The 18,191-nt window shown below is 53.2% G+C and overlaps 1 protein-coding gene across 2 annotated transcripts; it reads right to left on the bottom strand.

The window, feature by feature from the left end:
* Positions 1-674: 674 nt before the first annotated feature.
* TRIP13 (thyroid hormone receptor interactor 13) lies at positions 675-18,176 on the bottom strand. 2 transcript variants are annotated; one of them, XM_012774139.3, is made up of 13 exons: positions 17,957-18,176; positions 16,497-16,662; positions 14,352-14,481; positions 13,712-13,767; positions 12,970-13,060; positions 10,920-10,992; positions 8,513-8,576; positions 7,719-7,805; positions 7,341-7,447; positions 5,681-5,834; positions 3,652-3,764; positions 2,626-2,695; positions 675-1,727 (listed from the first exon to the last, which is right to left on the bottom strand). In XM_012774139.3, exons 1-13 carry the CDS (start codon positions 18,046-18,048, stop codon positions 1,632-1,634), a joined length of 1,299 nt encoding a protein of 432 aa, XP_012629593.1. In that variant the 5' UTR covers positions 18,049-18,176; the 3' UTR covers positions 675-1,631. The 2 variants fall into 2 exon arrangements, with proteins under 2 accessions (XP_012629593.1, XP_012629594.1); XM_012774140.3 differs by having other exon boundaries at positions 675-1,694.
* Between the last annotated feature and the right edge of the window lie 15 nt (positions 18,177-18,191).

Genomic DNA, 18,191 nt, shown 5'->3' with positions numbered 1-18,191 from the left:
GTCCTGCCAGCCAGAGCGGAGGGGCGGCAGGGAGCAGAGAACCAGCAGGGACACCCAGAGGAAGTGGGCTACACCAGCCCTGGAGGACAAGCTATGCCAGACCCCCCAACAGAAAACAAGTCTCAGATCCACACGTGACCACGCTGCCTGCTGGAATTGAGCTGCACCCTGTGGGAGGAAGATGTGCTCTAGCTCTCAACAGCAAACAGTGCACCGTCCTCCAGGCACGGGGTGGGCCCGCCTGCGAGTGGTGCCAGAGCTGGGGTCACTCCCACACTCGCCCCCCACCCCTGCAGGGACCTTCTGCACACGCTATCCACAGTCACCACCCACGGGAGACACTCCCGTCTCCCATGGGGCGTCAGCACACGCCTGCAGACCAGCGCCGCCCTGCTCACAAGCCCAGCTGGCCCAACGCCGGAACGTCTCAAGCACCTGTGAGCACAGGGGCCTCCTTCCCGGTGGATCCAAACTCACTCCTGGACAGTGAGGTTGGGTCACACTCACTTAATGAAAAGACCTTTTCCCCGACTGGGCATGGCTGCGCCCCCACCAGCACCCCGAGGCGGTCTCAGGCCGAGAGCCCGGCTCTGCTCCCCAGCTGGCGCAGGGCCCAGTTCTGCCCCTGGAGCGAAGGCCCAGCGGACGGCGCAAAGCACACAACAGGCTGAAAGTAACCGTGTGGGTGCTTTTTAATAAAAGTCAAGACAATTGGGAGAGACATTTAGAACCAAAATAGAAAATTCCTTAAAAAAGTGAACGTTTAAAAAGTTCTATAACAAAAGGTAACCCATTTTTCAAAAGGTAGACTTCATTCATGTACAAAGCACTAATATGAAATTTATTCTTACATGAGACCAAACCTTAATGTTCTGTGAAACATGTCAATTATAGATCCATTTATTTTATATTCTGTTAACGCGAATCTCCTTTGAGATGCAAATAACATCACTGAACAAACACGGCGCTGGGTCGCCAGGGACGTCGGCGCAGTCTCACCCGGACGTGGGGGGGCCCTGCACTCTCCCCACAAATTGGACCATGTCTGGGTATTTGTTCCAGGAGAACACTTGGCCTAGAATTTTTTTTCTCAGTTTCTGTGACACAGGAATTGGGTTTTCTTACCCATTAAATAGTCTCCAAAACATTTTGCATCAAATCAAACAAGCTGACGCCAGGAAGCACCCGCTGCCTTCTGCGGGGAGTGACGTGCGCACCTGTCATGCCGCGATCACCCGCTTATTTAGGCTGACGCCTTCTCTTTTGTTTCTATCACACCTATGTTAATGTTCCTTTTTTTAAAAACAAAATTTGTTAGCATTGTGTCCAACTGGGGGAGGGATGGTTATGAACACGCTTAGGTAGTTCTTCACAAAGAGAAACAAAATCTGAATTATCCTGCAAAAACAGTAAAAGTGACATCTTTGTTATAATTTGTCTTCTAATATGCATTTTAAAATAATGTAAATATAACACTTCTTTTAACAAAGCTCGGCCCCCTGGGCTTCTGGCATGCGGATCTGAGCCCCGTTTTGCAGAGGGGCCTTCCCGGGTGGCGGCTGCTCTGAGGAAGGCGGCGTCCCTCGCTAGCGTGAGTCTCCCGTAGAAAGCCACGACGGGGAAGCCCAGGATCAGACGTAAGCCGACAGCTTCTGTCTCTCTTCAAACTGCTTGTCCACCGCCAGAGACAGGGCCTGAAGGAACCCCTCTATGGTGACGGTGGGGGCCTGGGGGACACACAGGCATCACTGGGGCGCCCACCCTTGGGGACAGCTGGCAGCGACACCCCAGCATGGCACCGACGGCGTGGCAGGGGGTACAGGGCCACACACGCCAGGGCACTACGCACTCTTTACTGCAGAAAGGCACACGAGGTGGGCTGCCCGATACGGTGTCCCACAGGTGAGCAGCGGAGCCAGCCGCCAACATGGCGAGAAGAGAAGCTGCCGGGAACAGACCCTGGAGGCCCCTCAAAGGGCCCGCCCTACGCCTGGGGCTCTGCAGACCCCAGGACGCCCTGGCCGATAACCAGACAAGTGAAACGGCCCAGTGCCCTGAGCTGCCACCTCCCTGCAGCTGAAGGCTCCCGCTCATGGTCCGTGGTCAGCTGTGTCCTCAGCGCCGAGTGCCAAGCCCAGCACAGACTCTGCTACTGACCAAAGCAAGGTGGACTCTGAACTGAAAGGGACTGTTTCTAGACATGCGTTTTCTCATCTCGACGTCAGCATCTGCACTGCCGACACGCAGAGCCTCGCCCTGACCGCTGCTGGTGCAGGGGGCCTCCTGGCTGGCGGGTCTGCGGTGGGCCCAGCACAGGGGGGAGAGCCGTGGCGCCAGGTCGCTGTCGGCTGAGCCCAGACCCAAAGGGCACGAGCCTTTGGCAGGGGCCAGGGAGGGCCTGGGACAGGAGCTGTCAACACCACGGAGGCAGACGTGGGCGTGTTCACCAGTGGGCGGGCAGAGACACGCAGCACGGCCACCACCTTGGCCCTACTGCTCAGAGGCTCCTGTCAGCTGCCCCTGCTGCTCCAGAACGTCACCTTAGGGCTGCCTCAGTGGTACCAGGTGGGACTCCCAGTGGGCGGAGCCCTGAGGACGGTGGGTGGGGGGCGCGCAAGGACTCACCTGGACATACAGTGCGTGAGCCAGGAAGGGCAGCTTCCTCAGGACCCGGCCACTGAGGCCCTCGCTTTTCCTGTGTGGAGACGACCGGTTCAGGGGTTGGTTTCAGAGTCACGTGGCTCAGGACTCCGTTTCTCGCTTGTCACGGACTTAGCCTGAGGCTGGCAGAGGCGTCCTGAGAACCCAGGCACAACCTGGGCCTCGGAGGCGCCACCTCTCCTTGCGGCCCTTGGCCTTGTCCTCCCTGCGTGTCCCTTCACCCTGCAGCCCCTGCAGTGGGCTTGTCCTCTCCAGCCTCAGCTCCTGGTTCGGGTGGGGCGTCCTCCTGCCCCGTAGCACCCCCGACGCCACCTGGGAGCCCGCTCTGTGGCTGCCGTCCCGTGCTCAGGGGCTGCAGCACCTGCCTGAGCACACCAGGCGTGGGCGTCACATGTGGAGTGCAACGCGGTGGGCACATGGTCAGCCAGCACAGGGTCCCCAAGTAGCCAGGCCGGTGCCCGGCTTCAGTGACTGCAGAAGTCTCTGCACTGTTCTCTGTCCCATCTCAACCAAATTGAACCTCTTCAACGACAAATCCAAATCTTTCCGCTCAGCTTCAGAATAAATCTGAAACTCTGTCCAGAAATCTGTGACCCTCCCCGCTACGTCCCCTCCCCCTCCTGTACCAGCCGTCTCTGCGCTGCAATCGATCTGCTGTACAGCCCGAGCACGTCGCTCCTGCACCCCTCGATTTTGCTCCAGTCGTACCCAAATTCCACCTTTCGAGGCTCTGCTCCATTCCACCCTGCCTCCCTCCCTCCCTGCCTCCCTCCCTCCACAGAGAAGCCCTTTCCCTGCTGCCAACTCTGAGAACACGGAAGCGTGCTATGGAAGACAGGCCTCAGCACGCGTGCCGGCTGTGCTCACATGCACACCCAGACGCACGCGCACACACACGCACGCTCACCTCCGTGGCGTGTCGAGAGCTCACACCCAGACCCTCCCTGGGACTGCCCAGTGACTACGGCACAAACGTGCGTCAATCTGCACCTGGAGATGTCACTCAGGAGGAGGCTCAGCTTCGACACGTTGTTTTCGATGAAGCCGATCATCTCCAGCTCCCGGAGGGTCAGCAGCTGCTGGCGCGGGTATATGATCTGGCACTGGGGGACAGAGGCCCGGTCACCAGGGTGCCGCACAGAGCACGAGCACAGTCAGCGAGAGGGAGCCTCGCAGACCCGAGTGAGCCGCGTCACGTCTTAGAGACCCGGACGTGACCAGCCCTGACGCACAGCCTCACAAGAGCAACTGGGCCTCTCCTGTGGCTCTGGCCAAAACGTCGCCTGACTGCACGCCAGGGCTGGAAGGGACCAAGAGGTACCAAACCCAGTCTGTTACTGCGTCAAAATGCAGGTGGGCAGAGCTGAGACTTGGAGCCACGACTCCACCTGACTTTCAGGGAAGGGCCTGGTCTGTCTGTGTTTAAGACGAGACTTATTTAGCAGTGTGACACGGAGTCCGGCTGACTGAGGACCGGGGTCCCACAAGTTCACCTGCAGATCAGCTGTCTGGAGTCAGACACTCTCTGCCCGTGGCCTCGCTGAACTGTCAGGTCAGGTGGGCACAGTGACCATTACTGTGACGGAATTCTAACATGAACGGTTCTGAGAACCCAGGAAAGGAGAAAGAAAATGGCATTCTCTGCACATTGTGGAGGTTTGGTGAAGGTTGTGGGTCAAATTAAGAAACCCAGTCTTTGTTGGGTGTGTTCTGACCGTCCCTTCTGACTCGCTGAGTCATGCTCCGCGGGTTCCCTGGGGACCCTGCTCCCCTGCAGCCCCCCTGGGCCCCATCCCTCTCCACCCTCCAGCGAAACTGGATGTCCAGTGGCACACGTGAAAATGCCAACTGCCCTGATGGAGTAGGGGTCTCAGTCACATGCCGACATCTGTCAAAACCACGTATCCACCACAACACCTGAATGTCCTAATTCTATATAAACTGCCTGGGAAATGACCCCTGCCCTATGCTCTCAGCTCCCAGAACGAGTCTATACCTCTGAGCTAAAACCTAGAATCTAAAGCTCAGATCCCAGCACAAGCGCAGAGACGGTGCCCTTTGAGGGCTAGAGGCCGCGTCAGGGGCACGTGGGGGCCTCTGACATAAGCGGCTTTCTCGGGGGACGTGCCGTCACACAGGGCTCCCTGGCGGCAGCGCTGCGCTCAGATCTCCCTCCAGATCCCGGCACTCGCAAGTCGCAGCCCACAGAGCCCCGCTCCTCCTATCCCACAGAGCAGCCGCAGGCCCAAATGGCGCCGGCCCAGCGCCCACCTCTGCGGGTTCATGGCTGAGACCAGCTCTGCTGTCCCCAGCCAAGAGAGACTGTGTCACCCTTGTTGAGGACGCTGAGGCCACCGCTCTGTGGTGTCAGGCAGTGGCGACAGGGTGGGTGGGCAATTCACCCCCCACTGTCGGCAACTCATCCACGACAATAGCACGGTTTAAACCCCGTCTGTCGGTTTGCTGGGTCACTGACGGAGGCCCCTAAGCTCAAAGCTGTGCGGCTGCTCCCTCGGGAGTCCGTGCGGTCTCTGCCTGCTACCCGTCCACTTCCACAGCACACGAAACGCAGGGACAACACGGGTCTCAGCCGCGCTCCCTCACACAGCGCTCTCCACTGCCACCAGAACACGGGAAGTGGAAACGTGATCACTTCAGTCAGATGACAGCCCCACGAACCCCTGCAGCTGGCGTGACCTCCCTCGAACCGAGTCAGCTCGTTCTTCCTCTTTGAGGCGAGGATGCCCAGCCCAGCTCTGGGCAGGTCATCCGCCCAACTCACCAACTTCCTATACGTCAGCACCCCAAATAACGAAAAATGACGAGCACGTTGTGCCAAAAGAGCACAAATATTGAATCAGTGGCCATAATGTGGACCATTAGCTCTACCTGTCAGATATAACAAAACTGCCATTTCAGTTTAAAAAGATGACCGATGCCTGTGCTGAAATGCCTTACTCTATACTAGGAGTGGCTCGGTCTAGGCCACTCAGTTAATCGAGAACACAAGGAATCTGACCTTCATCAGCTCCTCCAGGCACGAGAGGTAGATTTTGAAGATGGCAGCCACGGAGGGTGGCCCGATGTACTGCTTGATGTCAGCCCTGTCCACGAAAGCCACGTCGATCTTCTCAGTGATGTTGGACGTCGTCAGAATCACCACATTGGAATGCCTGTGGTGGCCAAGAAGCAAGGACTGTGGTCACCACGTGTACGCGTGGCTCAATTCTATCCCACTGTACCGGGGTGGGGGTGGCAGGAGGGACAGCAGCCAGGCCTGCTCACAGGACATAAAGGGGCACCCAGCCCCGCTCAGCCCACCCTGTCCCACACCAGAGCCACGGCCCAGCACAGGCCTTGCCACGGTCTGGTGACCCCCTAACCTCTGCCCATACCCGACTCTCCTGGCAGCAATATGACGAAGTAAACAGACCCTCCTGGGCCCTTGCCCCGCTACTCCACTGACTTCCGGAAAGCTCCTCCAGACCCCCACGTGACTCCTTCCTTCACTGCCTTCAGCCTTGCAGCAGATCTCACTTTTGTGCAGGGTCCCGACTGGGCGCCCAGCTCCCGCAGCTCTGCCACCTACCGCCAACCCTGCCTGGGCATGGCCACAACACTGTTTATCCCACAGCTCTCTCGACCCCAGACACGTGTGGAGCTGGATCATTCACGTTCATTGTCTGTTTTCCCGTCTAGCCTCTACGCCCCACATAGCCATGGCTGCCCAGTCCACTGGCCAGTGTTCCGGCCCAGCATGCAGGCACAGGTGCTCCTGGGAGCACGTCTGGGGGCTGTGCAGTGGGCCCAGCAGAGCTGCCTTCCTGGGCTGGGGGGAACAGACAGCTCCATGGCCGGGAACCTTGCAGGTACCACTCCACCTCGATGCTGGCAAGGGTGGGCAGCCCGCTGCAAGTCAGCAGGGTGAACGGGGACAGGGAGCACGGGGTTCCACGGGAGAAAGAGCAGGGTGCCGGGGTCGGGTGGGCACACAGGCTGCTCACCCTGGCACCCACAGGTGGGACTGGGGGGGCGAAGGCGCTACCTGTCAGGAAGGTGAGGAGAAGCGGCAGCCAAACCCAGGGACGCATGGCAGATAGCCAGTGCCGGAAGGACCTGCGCCCAGAGCTCTAGCGCAGTCAAACCCAGGGACGTGGGCGAGAGAACCGGGCAGCTGCGGCTCCTGCTCCTTCCTGGGCCCTCTTAGCCTCACAACTGGTGGGGAGAGGAGCGCAAGGTGGCCCCATTTCTGGCTTGTGGGTATGTGGTGGGGCCCCCCGGTGGAACGGGGAACCCCGGAAAGTGGGGAGCGTGTCTGACGCTGGGGAAAAGTGTGCATACATCCCAGGAACACGGTGCCGAGAGAAGGCCACACGCAGGCCCCCGCCCCTGGGCAGAGGGGGACGCCGGCGGCAGGCTGCGGAGGGGAAGCAAGCACTCTGTGGACGAGGGCTGCGGCAGGAGCACACACCAGACCAGGAGCGGCCTTCGCCTCTCCAAAGCCTGCCCTCAGGGGTGAAGGACGCACAGGACAGGCGGGCCCAAGCCCCCCTGCAGCTGACCCAGGAGACCTGGGAGGGGGGAGACCTGGAGTTGCACAACAGTCACACATCCTCTGAAACAAACTGCTCCACTGCTTCTGATTTAACACGTGAAGTGACTGTGCGTCAGAGCGTTACCTTTTGATCTGATCGATCTGGGTAAGGACGGCATTGACCACGCGGATGGCATCTGACGGCTCGGCTCCTGCCCTGCAGGCGTTGCGGGCGGCCGTGAGACTCTCCACCTGTGGGGACAGGGACAGAGCATCGGGTCAAAAGGGCGCCTGGCACTTCACGGGCAGCCGCAGGCACTAGGCCACTGAGTGAGTGAGCACATGCATGAAGGGTGCACACGCCTGGCCTGAGGTGCAGGGAAGGCCTCGGTGGCGCCAGAGTACGGCCCGCAGAGCAAGGGAAGGGCAGAGAGGGGCAGGAGCAGGCCGCGTCCCATGACACAAGAGGCAACTTGGCCATGAATTTCCTATAGTTATGGGTTTAACATCTGCAAACGCCCACCTCGTCAATCAGCACGAACACCAGAGCGTCTTTATCATCAATCAAATCCTGGATCTTCTGGAACATCTTAGTCACCAGCTTGCCACTCTGGAACCAAAACACCCTCTCAGCATCCACTGCCGTGAGCACACAGGCCCCGCCTGGCCTCCGCCCCGGACGCCCCCACCAACCCGACGGCCCCTCAGAAAACACCGTGGATGGAGAACAGCCAGGTCAGCACAGAGGTCAGCCTACACGCTCCCTCCCTGCGGGGACCTGTGCCTGCACCTGCTCTTCCCAGGGCAGCAGAGCGTGGGTGACTGCGCCCCTGCTCACCCATCTGTCCCCGCTGACTGGGGACGAGATGGAGCACAGGGGCAAGCGCACAAATGGGCTGCAGTGCACTCCCGGCCTCCAATGTGCGGCGTCCTGCCTCATCTCGCTAGAGGACGTGCTGACACCAGTGCCTGGGCACAGCCCTCAGAGGGAGGGACGTCACCTTCTCTGGTCTGCAGTTCACAGGGGTGACAGAACGCACAGGCACCAATGGCGTCTGCAGCAGGGCCGTCCATGTGAGGAGGCCGGGCTGCACCCTGAGGCCCAGCGGATACCTCATGACACCCATCGGGGGCTGGGACAGACTGAGGGAGTCCTGCAGGCCTTAGCTCTGGAACCCTCCTCTGACCACAGGTAGCCCGTCCTTCCTTTAACATTCTGCCCATTTCCCTCCCGGAGAGAAGCATCTGCCTGACATGCAGGACGTGTGTTCAGCTACATGGCTGGCAATCCAGACGACTGGAACATTTAATACTTACTTCTGAAAACCACTTGGAAAAGAGGCTGTGGCTGTTTATTTCTATCAATTGGCCGTACCGGTACCTAAGACGACAGAAGGGGTTAAGAAATTACTGAGCAGTCCTGTCGCGTCCTCGGTGGCAGCCACTCCTGAATCTTCGGGTCATGACAATCACTGACAAAGAATAAAGGCACCAAGGCCTGTGTGCTACACAATTATGAAAGACTTAACACAATGCAATCAGTAGTTCTGGACTGTACCAAATTAATTTTCCCATAGCCTATTTGAGTTAAAAAGTAAAAGCCCTCTCATGATTAAGCTACTTATATTTCTACATTTGAAAAGTAGTACCAGCACTAAGATAGTAAACAAAACGAAAGACAGGCATCAAGAGTTTTTGGCAGGAGCCAAACATTTTTTCTCTTTCCATGAAACCCTAAATGAGGGCACCGTGATTTGTTTTCCAGAGCAGACCCCGAGCCACAGAACCGGCAGCAGCACTCCTCTGCCCACGCAGGAGTCACCCACAGAGCTGGACACACTCAGTGTGAGACCGAATCAAACAGGAAACGCAGCTGAGGCGAGAGAGGAGCTGACTCCCAGGCCCTCTTTCCAGTTTCTTCCGTCTCAAAAGTCGACAGAAAAGTAACAAGTACTTTCAGAAAGCATCACTGGCCTCCCATTTAAACAAAGAGAAAAGGATCATTAATTACTAAGACTGTTTACAGAAGAGAAAGGGGGACAGTCCAGTGAAATAAACCAGGTCGAATATTAAACAAAATAAATCATAAAACACTGGCTATTTAATGGAACGAGAAAGAAAGGCTTGCTAAGGATTCTCTTTACCATTTCTAAGCCACAAAACGTATTTCCAGATCTTTTGTACTGGAAAATATTATTATATTTCCAGCGTTTCAGGAAACTGACCCCAGAGATCTTTAAAATACAGATGCATTTTGATATGTCACAACAAACACCAAGTTGCTGAACATCACATGAAGGGTTGAAATAGAGCAATTTTCCTACGAAAATTACTTACATTTTTAAAAAGAAAACACAATAGATACACAAAACTAAATCTCATAGGATTCCCTCTAGTGTGAAGTAACAGGTATCAGATTTATTTTCTGCCTTAAATGATGAGAAAACCAGACAAAATAAATGGAATAGCATCTGGCAAGAACGCTGGACAAGAGACAGTGAAGGACTACGACCCCGAGAGAAGGGAAAGGAGCGAACCCCACCACCGCCCTGGCGTTCGGCCTCCCACCACCTTCCAGCCACAGCCCTGGGGGGTACCGGAGCAAGGCACCCCCCAGTGCAGGAGACGGAGAGCAGAGCTCAGGGAGTCGGGGCGGCTGCAGGCCGAAGAGCAGAATTCCAGCGGGGGAGGAGACTCCCCAGAAGGCGTGCACAGAGGAGTATATGAGCAGGGAAATTCCACGAGGCCAGTAGAGAGGGACTGCAGATGTGTGAGCTGAGGGCTCCCAGCCCACATAGGTCGGGTGGAGCTCAAGCCATAGCCAAAAGTGGGGGCCTCACTGATCACCCCAGGTGCGCATAGGAAACCCCAGAAGGACCACACTCTAGTACTAAGACAACACGGAACCTAAATCCCTCCCTAACAGAGCTTAAAAACAAAGCTCAAAAGGATCACCCAATCACAAATAACTAAAATGCCTGTCAGAACAAAGTCCAAGTCATTACAGCAAGACAAGGAAATCCACATGCTTCAAATCACAATGTTCAGTATTAAATCAAAAAGGACTTGACATGCCAAGAAGCAGAAACATGTGACCCGTAACCAGAAGAAAAACCAGTCCATAGAAACAGATTCAGAAATGATGAGGATGGAATTAGTAGACACGAATGTTAAAACAGCTATTCTAAATGTGTTCAAGACTTTAATAGGAACACAATGAGAGGGAAAAGAATCAAACAGAACCTTCAGAGGAAAAAAAACACACTGTCAGAAATAAAAATTCCACTAGAAGGAATTGAACAGATTAGACACTGCAGAAAATCAGTGAATTGAAGATATAGCAATAGAAACTGTTCAAAATGAAATACAGATATTTTTAACAGCCTGAAAGAACTAGACTGGCGTTTCTCAGTCACTGACAGCAGGGGACAGAAAGCCAGCAAGGCTGCCACGTGCCTGGCCGACCTCACAGAACACACCCTCCAACAGCAGAAGACATGCCTTTCCAAAGTGCAATTCGCCAAGACAGACCATAGCCGGCAGGTAAAACGAGACTGAGGCCACACCCTGAGGCCACGCAGAGTACAGAGCGATGACCTGACTTACACTGAAGGGGAGGAAACAACCATTTGTGCACGAGGGTTCAGAACAATAAAAGTGGCTTTGTGTGTTATCAGTCCCATTGCCACTGCTCTCATCTTTCCAATCTCCAGATAGATGTTACCTGCTCGAAAGTCTGATGGTCAATTTCTGAGCTAGCGCTTTACACAGGGACGTTTTTCCAGTTCCGGGAGGACCTATAACAAGATCCAGGCAAATAAGTTTTTAACTCAGTGCTGTAACAAATCTCCTAATAGTTGCATTATCCACAGGTAATAAAATAAAGAGCAGAGTTAAACCCCATTAACATGCTATTACTACAAATACCCATTAACTTGGAAAGAAGTCTGCCAGCAGATTAAATGCAATAAAATATTACCAGTAATATTCTTTTTATTAATTTGGACTCAACTTGTTTGTCCAGTCTTAGCTTCACCCCTGGCCTGGCACTGTCACTTACTGCTTCCTGGCCACTGCCCTGCAGCGCTCTGAGCAGGCACTGCATTTTCTAGTCCACGTCTTCAGACACTTGTCCTCCTCCCCACATGCTCTGTGACAGCCACTGACCAAGCCACCTCTCAAAGGTCAGGCGCCTTCCCGATAAGCAGAGGAGGGGCATCTGCCCTCCCCAGCCTGAGCACTGCCTGCTGCCACTGCAGGTGGCTAACGTGAGCCCGAGGAGTGGCTGAGGCAAGGGCTCCTCCTGCTCGGCTACTGCCCTGAGTGCCCAGCTCAGGGCCTCCCAGAAGCCTATGTGACCCGCAGGGAAGGGCGCACGTACCTCGCAGAACAGAGACACGTTCAACCCTAGTTCTCTGCAAGTGTTTTTAATAACTGAAGAGGAAATGTACAACTGGTTCAAAACAGAAGATACCGTACTTCACCACAAAAACTGGCCGACTGCCTGTTCTGCCTCTGTGGGGACAGTGTGCTGGGGAGCTGCCAGGACACGGGCACTCACTGTCGTCCCGAGGCCACGCACAGCCCCATGACCTCAGCTGGTGCGGAGGCCAGCACTGCTCCCACGTCTCCTCTGCTGTAAACAAGGTGTTCCTTGAGTCCATGTAATTCCTTTGTCCCCTTTCCACTCAGTGACACCAAAACAACAACAAAACCCCAAAACACATTCTTTCCTTCTGAGAAGAACCGGGAAGAATTTCTGAGAAGAATTTCTTTAAAGTGTGGCCTTTTTAGTTTACTGCACACAAATTGAAGCTCTGAGCATACTACAAAGAACATGAGACAGTTCCTGTCCTCAGGAGTTATGTCCTTTTGGGAAACAAGGCAGAGTTATTTGAATATTGTGTAACACAGCACTCCCCCTTATCCTCAGTTTCACCTTCCAAGGTTTCAGTTACCCGCGGTCACCCATAGCCTCAAAATATTAAACACAAAATTCCAGAAATAATTCATATGTATTAAATAACTGTTATTACAGCATATTATTATAATCGTTTGTATTATTATAAGCTATTGTTGTTCATCTCTAACTGTGCCTAATTTATACATTTAACTTTATCACAAGAAAATCCATATGGGGTAGGCCGGTCACGGTGGCTCACGCCTGTAATCCTAGCACTCTGGGAGGCCGAGGTGGGCAGATTGCTCAAGGTCAGGAGTTCAAAACCAGCCTGAGCAAGAGCGAGACCCCGTTTCTACTATAAATAGAAAGAAATTAATTGGCCAACTAATATATATAGAAAAAATTAGCTGAGCATGGTGGCGCATGCCTGTAGTCCCAGCTACTCAGGAGGCTGAGGCAGGAGGATCGCTTGAGCCCTGGAGTTTGAGGTTGCTATGAGCTAGGCTGACGCCATGGCACTCACTCTAGTCTGGGCAACAAAGCAAGACTCAGTCTCAAAAAAAAAAAAGAAAATCCATATGGGAAAGAATATACATAGGGTCGGGACTATCTGTGGTTCCAGGTGTCTGGGGAATGTGTTGGAATGTACCCTACAGATAAGTGGGGGCTACTGAATGAAGGCCCAATGAACAAATGCCCCAAGTGTTGTGAGCGGGTCAGCTTCACAGAGAATATTCTAGCATTCTAGCTGGCTCCTGCAGAAAACAAACAGCTGTGACTCCTTGCGGGAGCCCAGAGGGGCAAGGGCTCCAGGAAAGCTGACTTTACAACTGCCCGAGTCTGTCCTGCCTAGTCAGCGACTGTGTGTTACCGTGTAGCAGCACCACCCGGTTCCAGGTGATGAGGTTGCTGTTGACATTCTTGTCTGAAAACAGTAAGGTAGTCATCACGTAATCAAGGAGCTGATGGGAGAAAAGAGTAAAACAGATTAAACATACAAAGGTGCCCACAAGGCAAAGGCTCTGATACACGTGCCACTGAAGCTTGAACCCAAATGAGAAGGGGCAAGAGCAAGGCTGCTCTGGAGGGACCACCATCCCCATGCTAGGGGAGCACCCACAGGCTCTCGAGTCAGAGCGCAACAGGACCCATAAGCATCACGAATATGAGAGGAGAAGAAAAGGACCACCTTTATGTAAAATGACAACATTCAACAAAATTACAAAGGGATTTATCAAGTAACGAGTAAGTCCCCACAACAGTGGGCAAGTACATGGCCTGTTTACTCAAAATTTCACAACAGCCACAATGCTGAGGGCACCCTTGGATGGCTGAGTGACAGTCTCCTAGCACATCCTGCAGCATGGAAGGACTGTGGCCCTGCTCATTTCTCAGAGTTCAGGGCAAGATCAGGACTCGAGATAACTATCCCCAGTCTGCTCCCTTCTCTGTTCCCCGCAGGGAGGGGCAGAGACTAGCTCCACTCTGGAGCAGTGCTCGTGGGCAGACACCCAGGGCAGGGGTTCCCAAAGCCCGTTTGAACCGAGGAGCTCAGAGGTGCTCAGGCTTCCTCAAATAACAGGGCATTTTGGGGGAAGAGCATAGCAACTTACATGTGACTTGATTTGCACGTCATACACCAGGCTGTCCCAAAGCCCGTGGAACTCAGCTGTGAGAGAATGAAACGAAGACCTAATTTTAGGAAGGTAGGTGTTACACTCCTACTCAGTCTGCCTGCGCCACACGTGCACTAGCTGTTCACATACAGTCGACTAAGATCCTGACTACAGGGAGGTGTCAGTTTTTCAAATTTTCCCTCAAATTTTGATTTTTTTTAAACTGAAGGTGCAAAATCAATGCTGGTCACATGAGATTTTTAATAGATAAACAGAGAAAAAGAATTTTTTTTCATCTTGTTGTTATGTGTGCTTTAATACAAGCACTAAATCCTCCACTCTCCCCACACAATGACCGAATTCACCCCTGGACTCTGCCTGTCAGACCCCGATGGCTCTGCTGGTATCCACCTTGTACCCGTCCAAAAAGACAATATGGTCTTACATTGGAAATCTCTACGGTCATCTTTTGTGATAAACTTTCCACTTCATAAGAGATAAAACATCCCAAAATCCTACAGAACAAATGGACAGATAGAACCCCCTCAGTGGACTGACTTGGCATTCCCCAGGAGCGTGTGATCCTCTGACCTCAGCCTCATTCAGCTGCCCCACCCTGGGCCACCACACCCCGCACCTGAAGGCAGAACCCAGTGATTTGCTGCGATTATGTTTTCTGTCTCTTCCTCCAAATTCTCACTACTGGGGCCATCTTCATTCAGCTGGAAGATGTGAAATGCAATGTTGCATGCACTCAAATCGATGGGCTATAAGGAGAAGGAGAAACCAAAGAAATCTACGCAAATTTAAAATATCTCACTTTCTAATGCCAGCTGTACAAATCAGATGCTAAAGTCCAAAAACAAAATTGAACATATGCTATGTTAAAAACTAGTTCTAGATTAGATGAGGTTATTAGTTCAGATTTAGGATTAGCTTTTTTAAAAATGTATACCCATCCTTCTTCCTTAGGGCCCTACATTTATTTTTTTTAAACTTTACTATTTTTTATAATTACAAATTAATGCATGCTTGCTAAGAAATATGCAAACAAGGCCGGGCGCTGTGGCTCACGCCTGTAATCCTAGCTCTTGGGAGGCCGAGGCGGGCGGATTGCTCAAGGTCAGGAGTTCAAAACCAGCCTGAGCAAGAGTGAGACCCCTTACAAGCTAAAGGATGACCCCAAAAAAAAATAAAAAAAAAAAAAAAAAGAGTGAGACCCCGTCTCTACTATAAATAGAAAGAAATTAATTGGCCAACTGATATATATATAAAAAATTAGCCGGGCATGGTGGCGCATGCCTGTAGTCCCAGCTACCCGGGAGGCTGAGGCAGAAGGATCACTCGAGCCCAGGAGTTTGAGGTTGCTGTGAGCTAGGCTGACGCCACGGCACTCACTCTAGCCTGGGCAACAAAGCGAGACTCTGTCTCAAAAAAAAAAAAAAAAAAAAAAAAAGAAACATGCAAACAAAATAGATGAAGACTGACCCCTAAATCCAACCCCAGAGATGTTATAGTCAGTAGCACACTCACAGATTTAGTGAAAAATTGACACATATAGTTTTCTAACTTGTGAAGTAAATAACTTCACATTTATTTCAGCTTACAGACGTTTTAACAGGAGTAGATAGAAATCTATTTCATTGTTTTTAATGGCTATTCATTTTTGGTGCAGATGTCTGAAATTCCTATGTTCATTAACTAATCTGATTGGCAACGGAATATTTCAATTCCTTGACTTATTAACATGTAATAAACATTTGTTCATACGTATCTACAAAACCGCATAACTGTCTGTTAAAACTCCTACAGTGAATGTGTAGTCAAAGAGGGAACATCAAAGCTTTCCCTGGCAGCCCCAACTCCTCCAGCTAGGCTGTGCCCATCTGTCCTTCCACCAGACCATTAGGAAGGTCTTCCCGAGACTGGCCAGAGCCATGACGATGGCATCAGCCCTCAGTGTGGATAAGGCTCAGACGTGCTGCAAACACAAGTCCCAGTATACAAATGTGGAAGTCCACCTCATGAGCACAATTTAGTATCAAGCTTATCCTGCAAATTTGGTTCTTTATAAGACAAGAATTGCACAGTTCTAAGTGATGTATTTTCCTTAAAATACGTTATACATTGTTTTTCTTTTTTCTTAACTTTTTTTTGTGTACAGATAGGGTCTTGCTATGTTGCCCAGGCTGGTCTTGAACTGGCCTCATGTGATCCTCCTTAGCCCCCCAAAGTGCTGGGATTACAGGTGTGAGGCCTTCAGGTGGTTGTTTTACAAGTGCTAGAATTGCAGAGGACATCCGTTCTCTCACACAAAGTTCCAAACTCCCACACGTGAACTCAGTAAGATGGTGGGTGAGGCAGAGAGAAAGCGGAACAAGATGAGGAACTTCTACCAGGCAAGTCTGTCTCCACACCTCTGCAGCCCCCATGCCCCCACCTCCTAAGGTCACATGCTGAGCACTTCATGAGTATTTGTTGAGCAAAAGAATGAGACAAGGTACACAGCCTCCTCAGCGCAGCCTACTGTTCTACAGCACTGCATCCTAGTTCCTTGGTTCCAGTCTGTCCTGCTACTATACAGAGAGGTGGTGCAGCGGTCCATATCCCTACAACAGGGGCCTGGCTCCTGACAGAGCTTGTGTAGTCTCCCAAACTAACACACACGTGAGCCAGTGTCTGGCAATCTGCTATCCTGACAGCAAACAGCAAAATATATCCATGACCCTGACTTTGATTCCAACAAAGGGTTAACTGTTACTTGGCCCCACTAGTAACTTACCTGTGGGTCTTTAACCTTTAATTCTGTGTCAACGATAGACACAGACTGCACGTTTCTTGTCAGAAAAGGTTCATCGAACTCAGTCCACGTGTAATCACCAAACACAATATTGTGTCTATTGAGCAGCTTCCTCACATTCAGCTTTATGTCTTCTCTTTTTGCAGTGCTGAAAAACCAATAAAAAATGCATAAAATCTCAGTTAAAATGCAAGATTTTAAAAATGTTTTTCAAAAACTCAGACCGCACCCAAGAATGCACAGTGGCTGGGAGGACAGGTGGAGCTGGCCTGTGGTCAGATCCATGCCAACCTTGCTCAGGTCCCTCCACCAAATGTGCGGCCCATGCCTGGGCTCCCAGGTGGAAAGGGGGTTATCAGTGAGATCTCCTGCTACGTTGGGCTGCTGCAGAGACTAGATCAGGCAACATATCCAAGGGGTTCAGGGTGACACCTGGCACAGTCAACATCTGATAAATGTTGGCTATTGCTACTATTAATGAAGGAAGAAACTCCACAGCTGTGGGGTCAGGCCTGGAGCTAGCATCGGAACATGCCTCTAAAACCTGAAACTCAGAGCCTGGCAACCAGGGCTTCCCTCAGCCCACCTCGCTGCCGTCCTGATACTCAGCTTCCTCCAATGTCACCTGCACAGCGTCGTGCCTCCTTACTGCTGCCCCAGCTCGCTGAGCTGATCCACTAGTCACGTTTTAGGTTCTAACTCAACGGCTGCCTCCCTCGGAGCCCTCCTGGACTGGCTCCGCAGAGCCAGGCAGGCGATTCGCTGTCCCTCTGCAATCCTTCCCGCACCCTCCAATACAGCAGCCGCAGTGCACAGTGTGGTTGTGCGGGGGTGTTTGTCAGCTCCTGTGTGGCTATGCCTGTATGTCTCTGGGCCCAGGTACAGTTGTACACGGGCGTCTCCAGGCTGCGGTGGCATCCTGTGTAGGTGTCTCTGAGAATCTGAGGCAGCTATATAGGTGTCTGTGGGCTGGGGTAGGGGTACAGCCCACGGGACCCACAGGAGCCATACCACGACCTGGCTCGAAGTCACAAATGAGTGGGATTTGCTGTGAATCGCCAAATCCGTGGGGACCCAGGGAAAATGAAAGGGTCTGAGAAACTCTGGCTCAAAGTTTTAACATCTCACTCAACTTTCAGCCCAGGATTTACTTCAGCCTAGTTTGAGCCCTCCGATGTACCATAACTGCGCTGTCCCATCGCCCCAATTCTGCCTCAGGCCGGGCTCAGGTCAGTGTCCCAGTCCCGGGGTCCTGCGGGGTAAGGCCCTGGCGGGGTAGGTACAGGTCTGTGTGCTCAGGTCAGCCCGGCCGGGTGGGGCCTCCTCAGGAGGGACTTCAGGCGGGTCTGTGCGTGTCGGGCCGGGTCAGTCGGGGTCACTTCCGACCGGGTCCGGCTGCACTGGCCGGGTCAGTCGGGGTCGGCCCGGGCCGGACGGCTCACCTGCCGCCGCGCTGGTGCACCTCCACGTGTACTGCCGGCGCCTCGGCCACGCAGGGCAGCGCCTGCTTCAGGTCGCCCACGGCCTCGTCCATGGCGCCGCCGGGAGCTCCCCCGCAGCGTAGCCGCTGCCGCCTAGCGCTTCTCGCAGCCACCGCCGCCACCGCCGCCGGCCCCGCCCGCGCTTCGAATCTGCCGCGCTCGGCGCACCGCCCCGTGACCCGGAAGTGCTCGGCGC

The sequence above is a fragment of the Microcebus murinus genome, chromosome 11 (genome assembly GCF_040939455.1).
Source record: "Microcebus murinus isolate Inina chromosome 11, M.murinus_Inina_mat1.0, whole genome shotgun sequence".
NCBI classification, from domain to species: domain Eukaryota; kingdom Metazoa; phylum Chordata; class Mammalia; order Primates; family Cheirogaleidae; genus Microcebus; species Microcebus murinus.
Note: the sequence above shows the minus strand (reverse complement) of the source record. Positions and strands in the feature narration are given on the sequence as shown.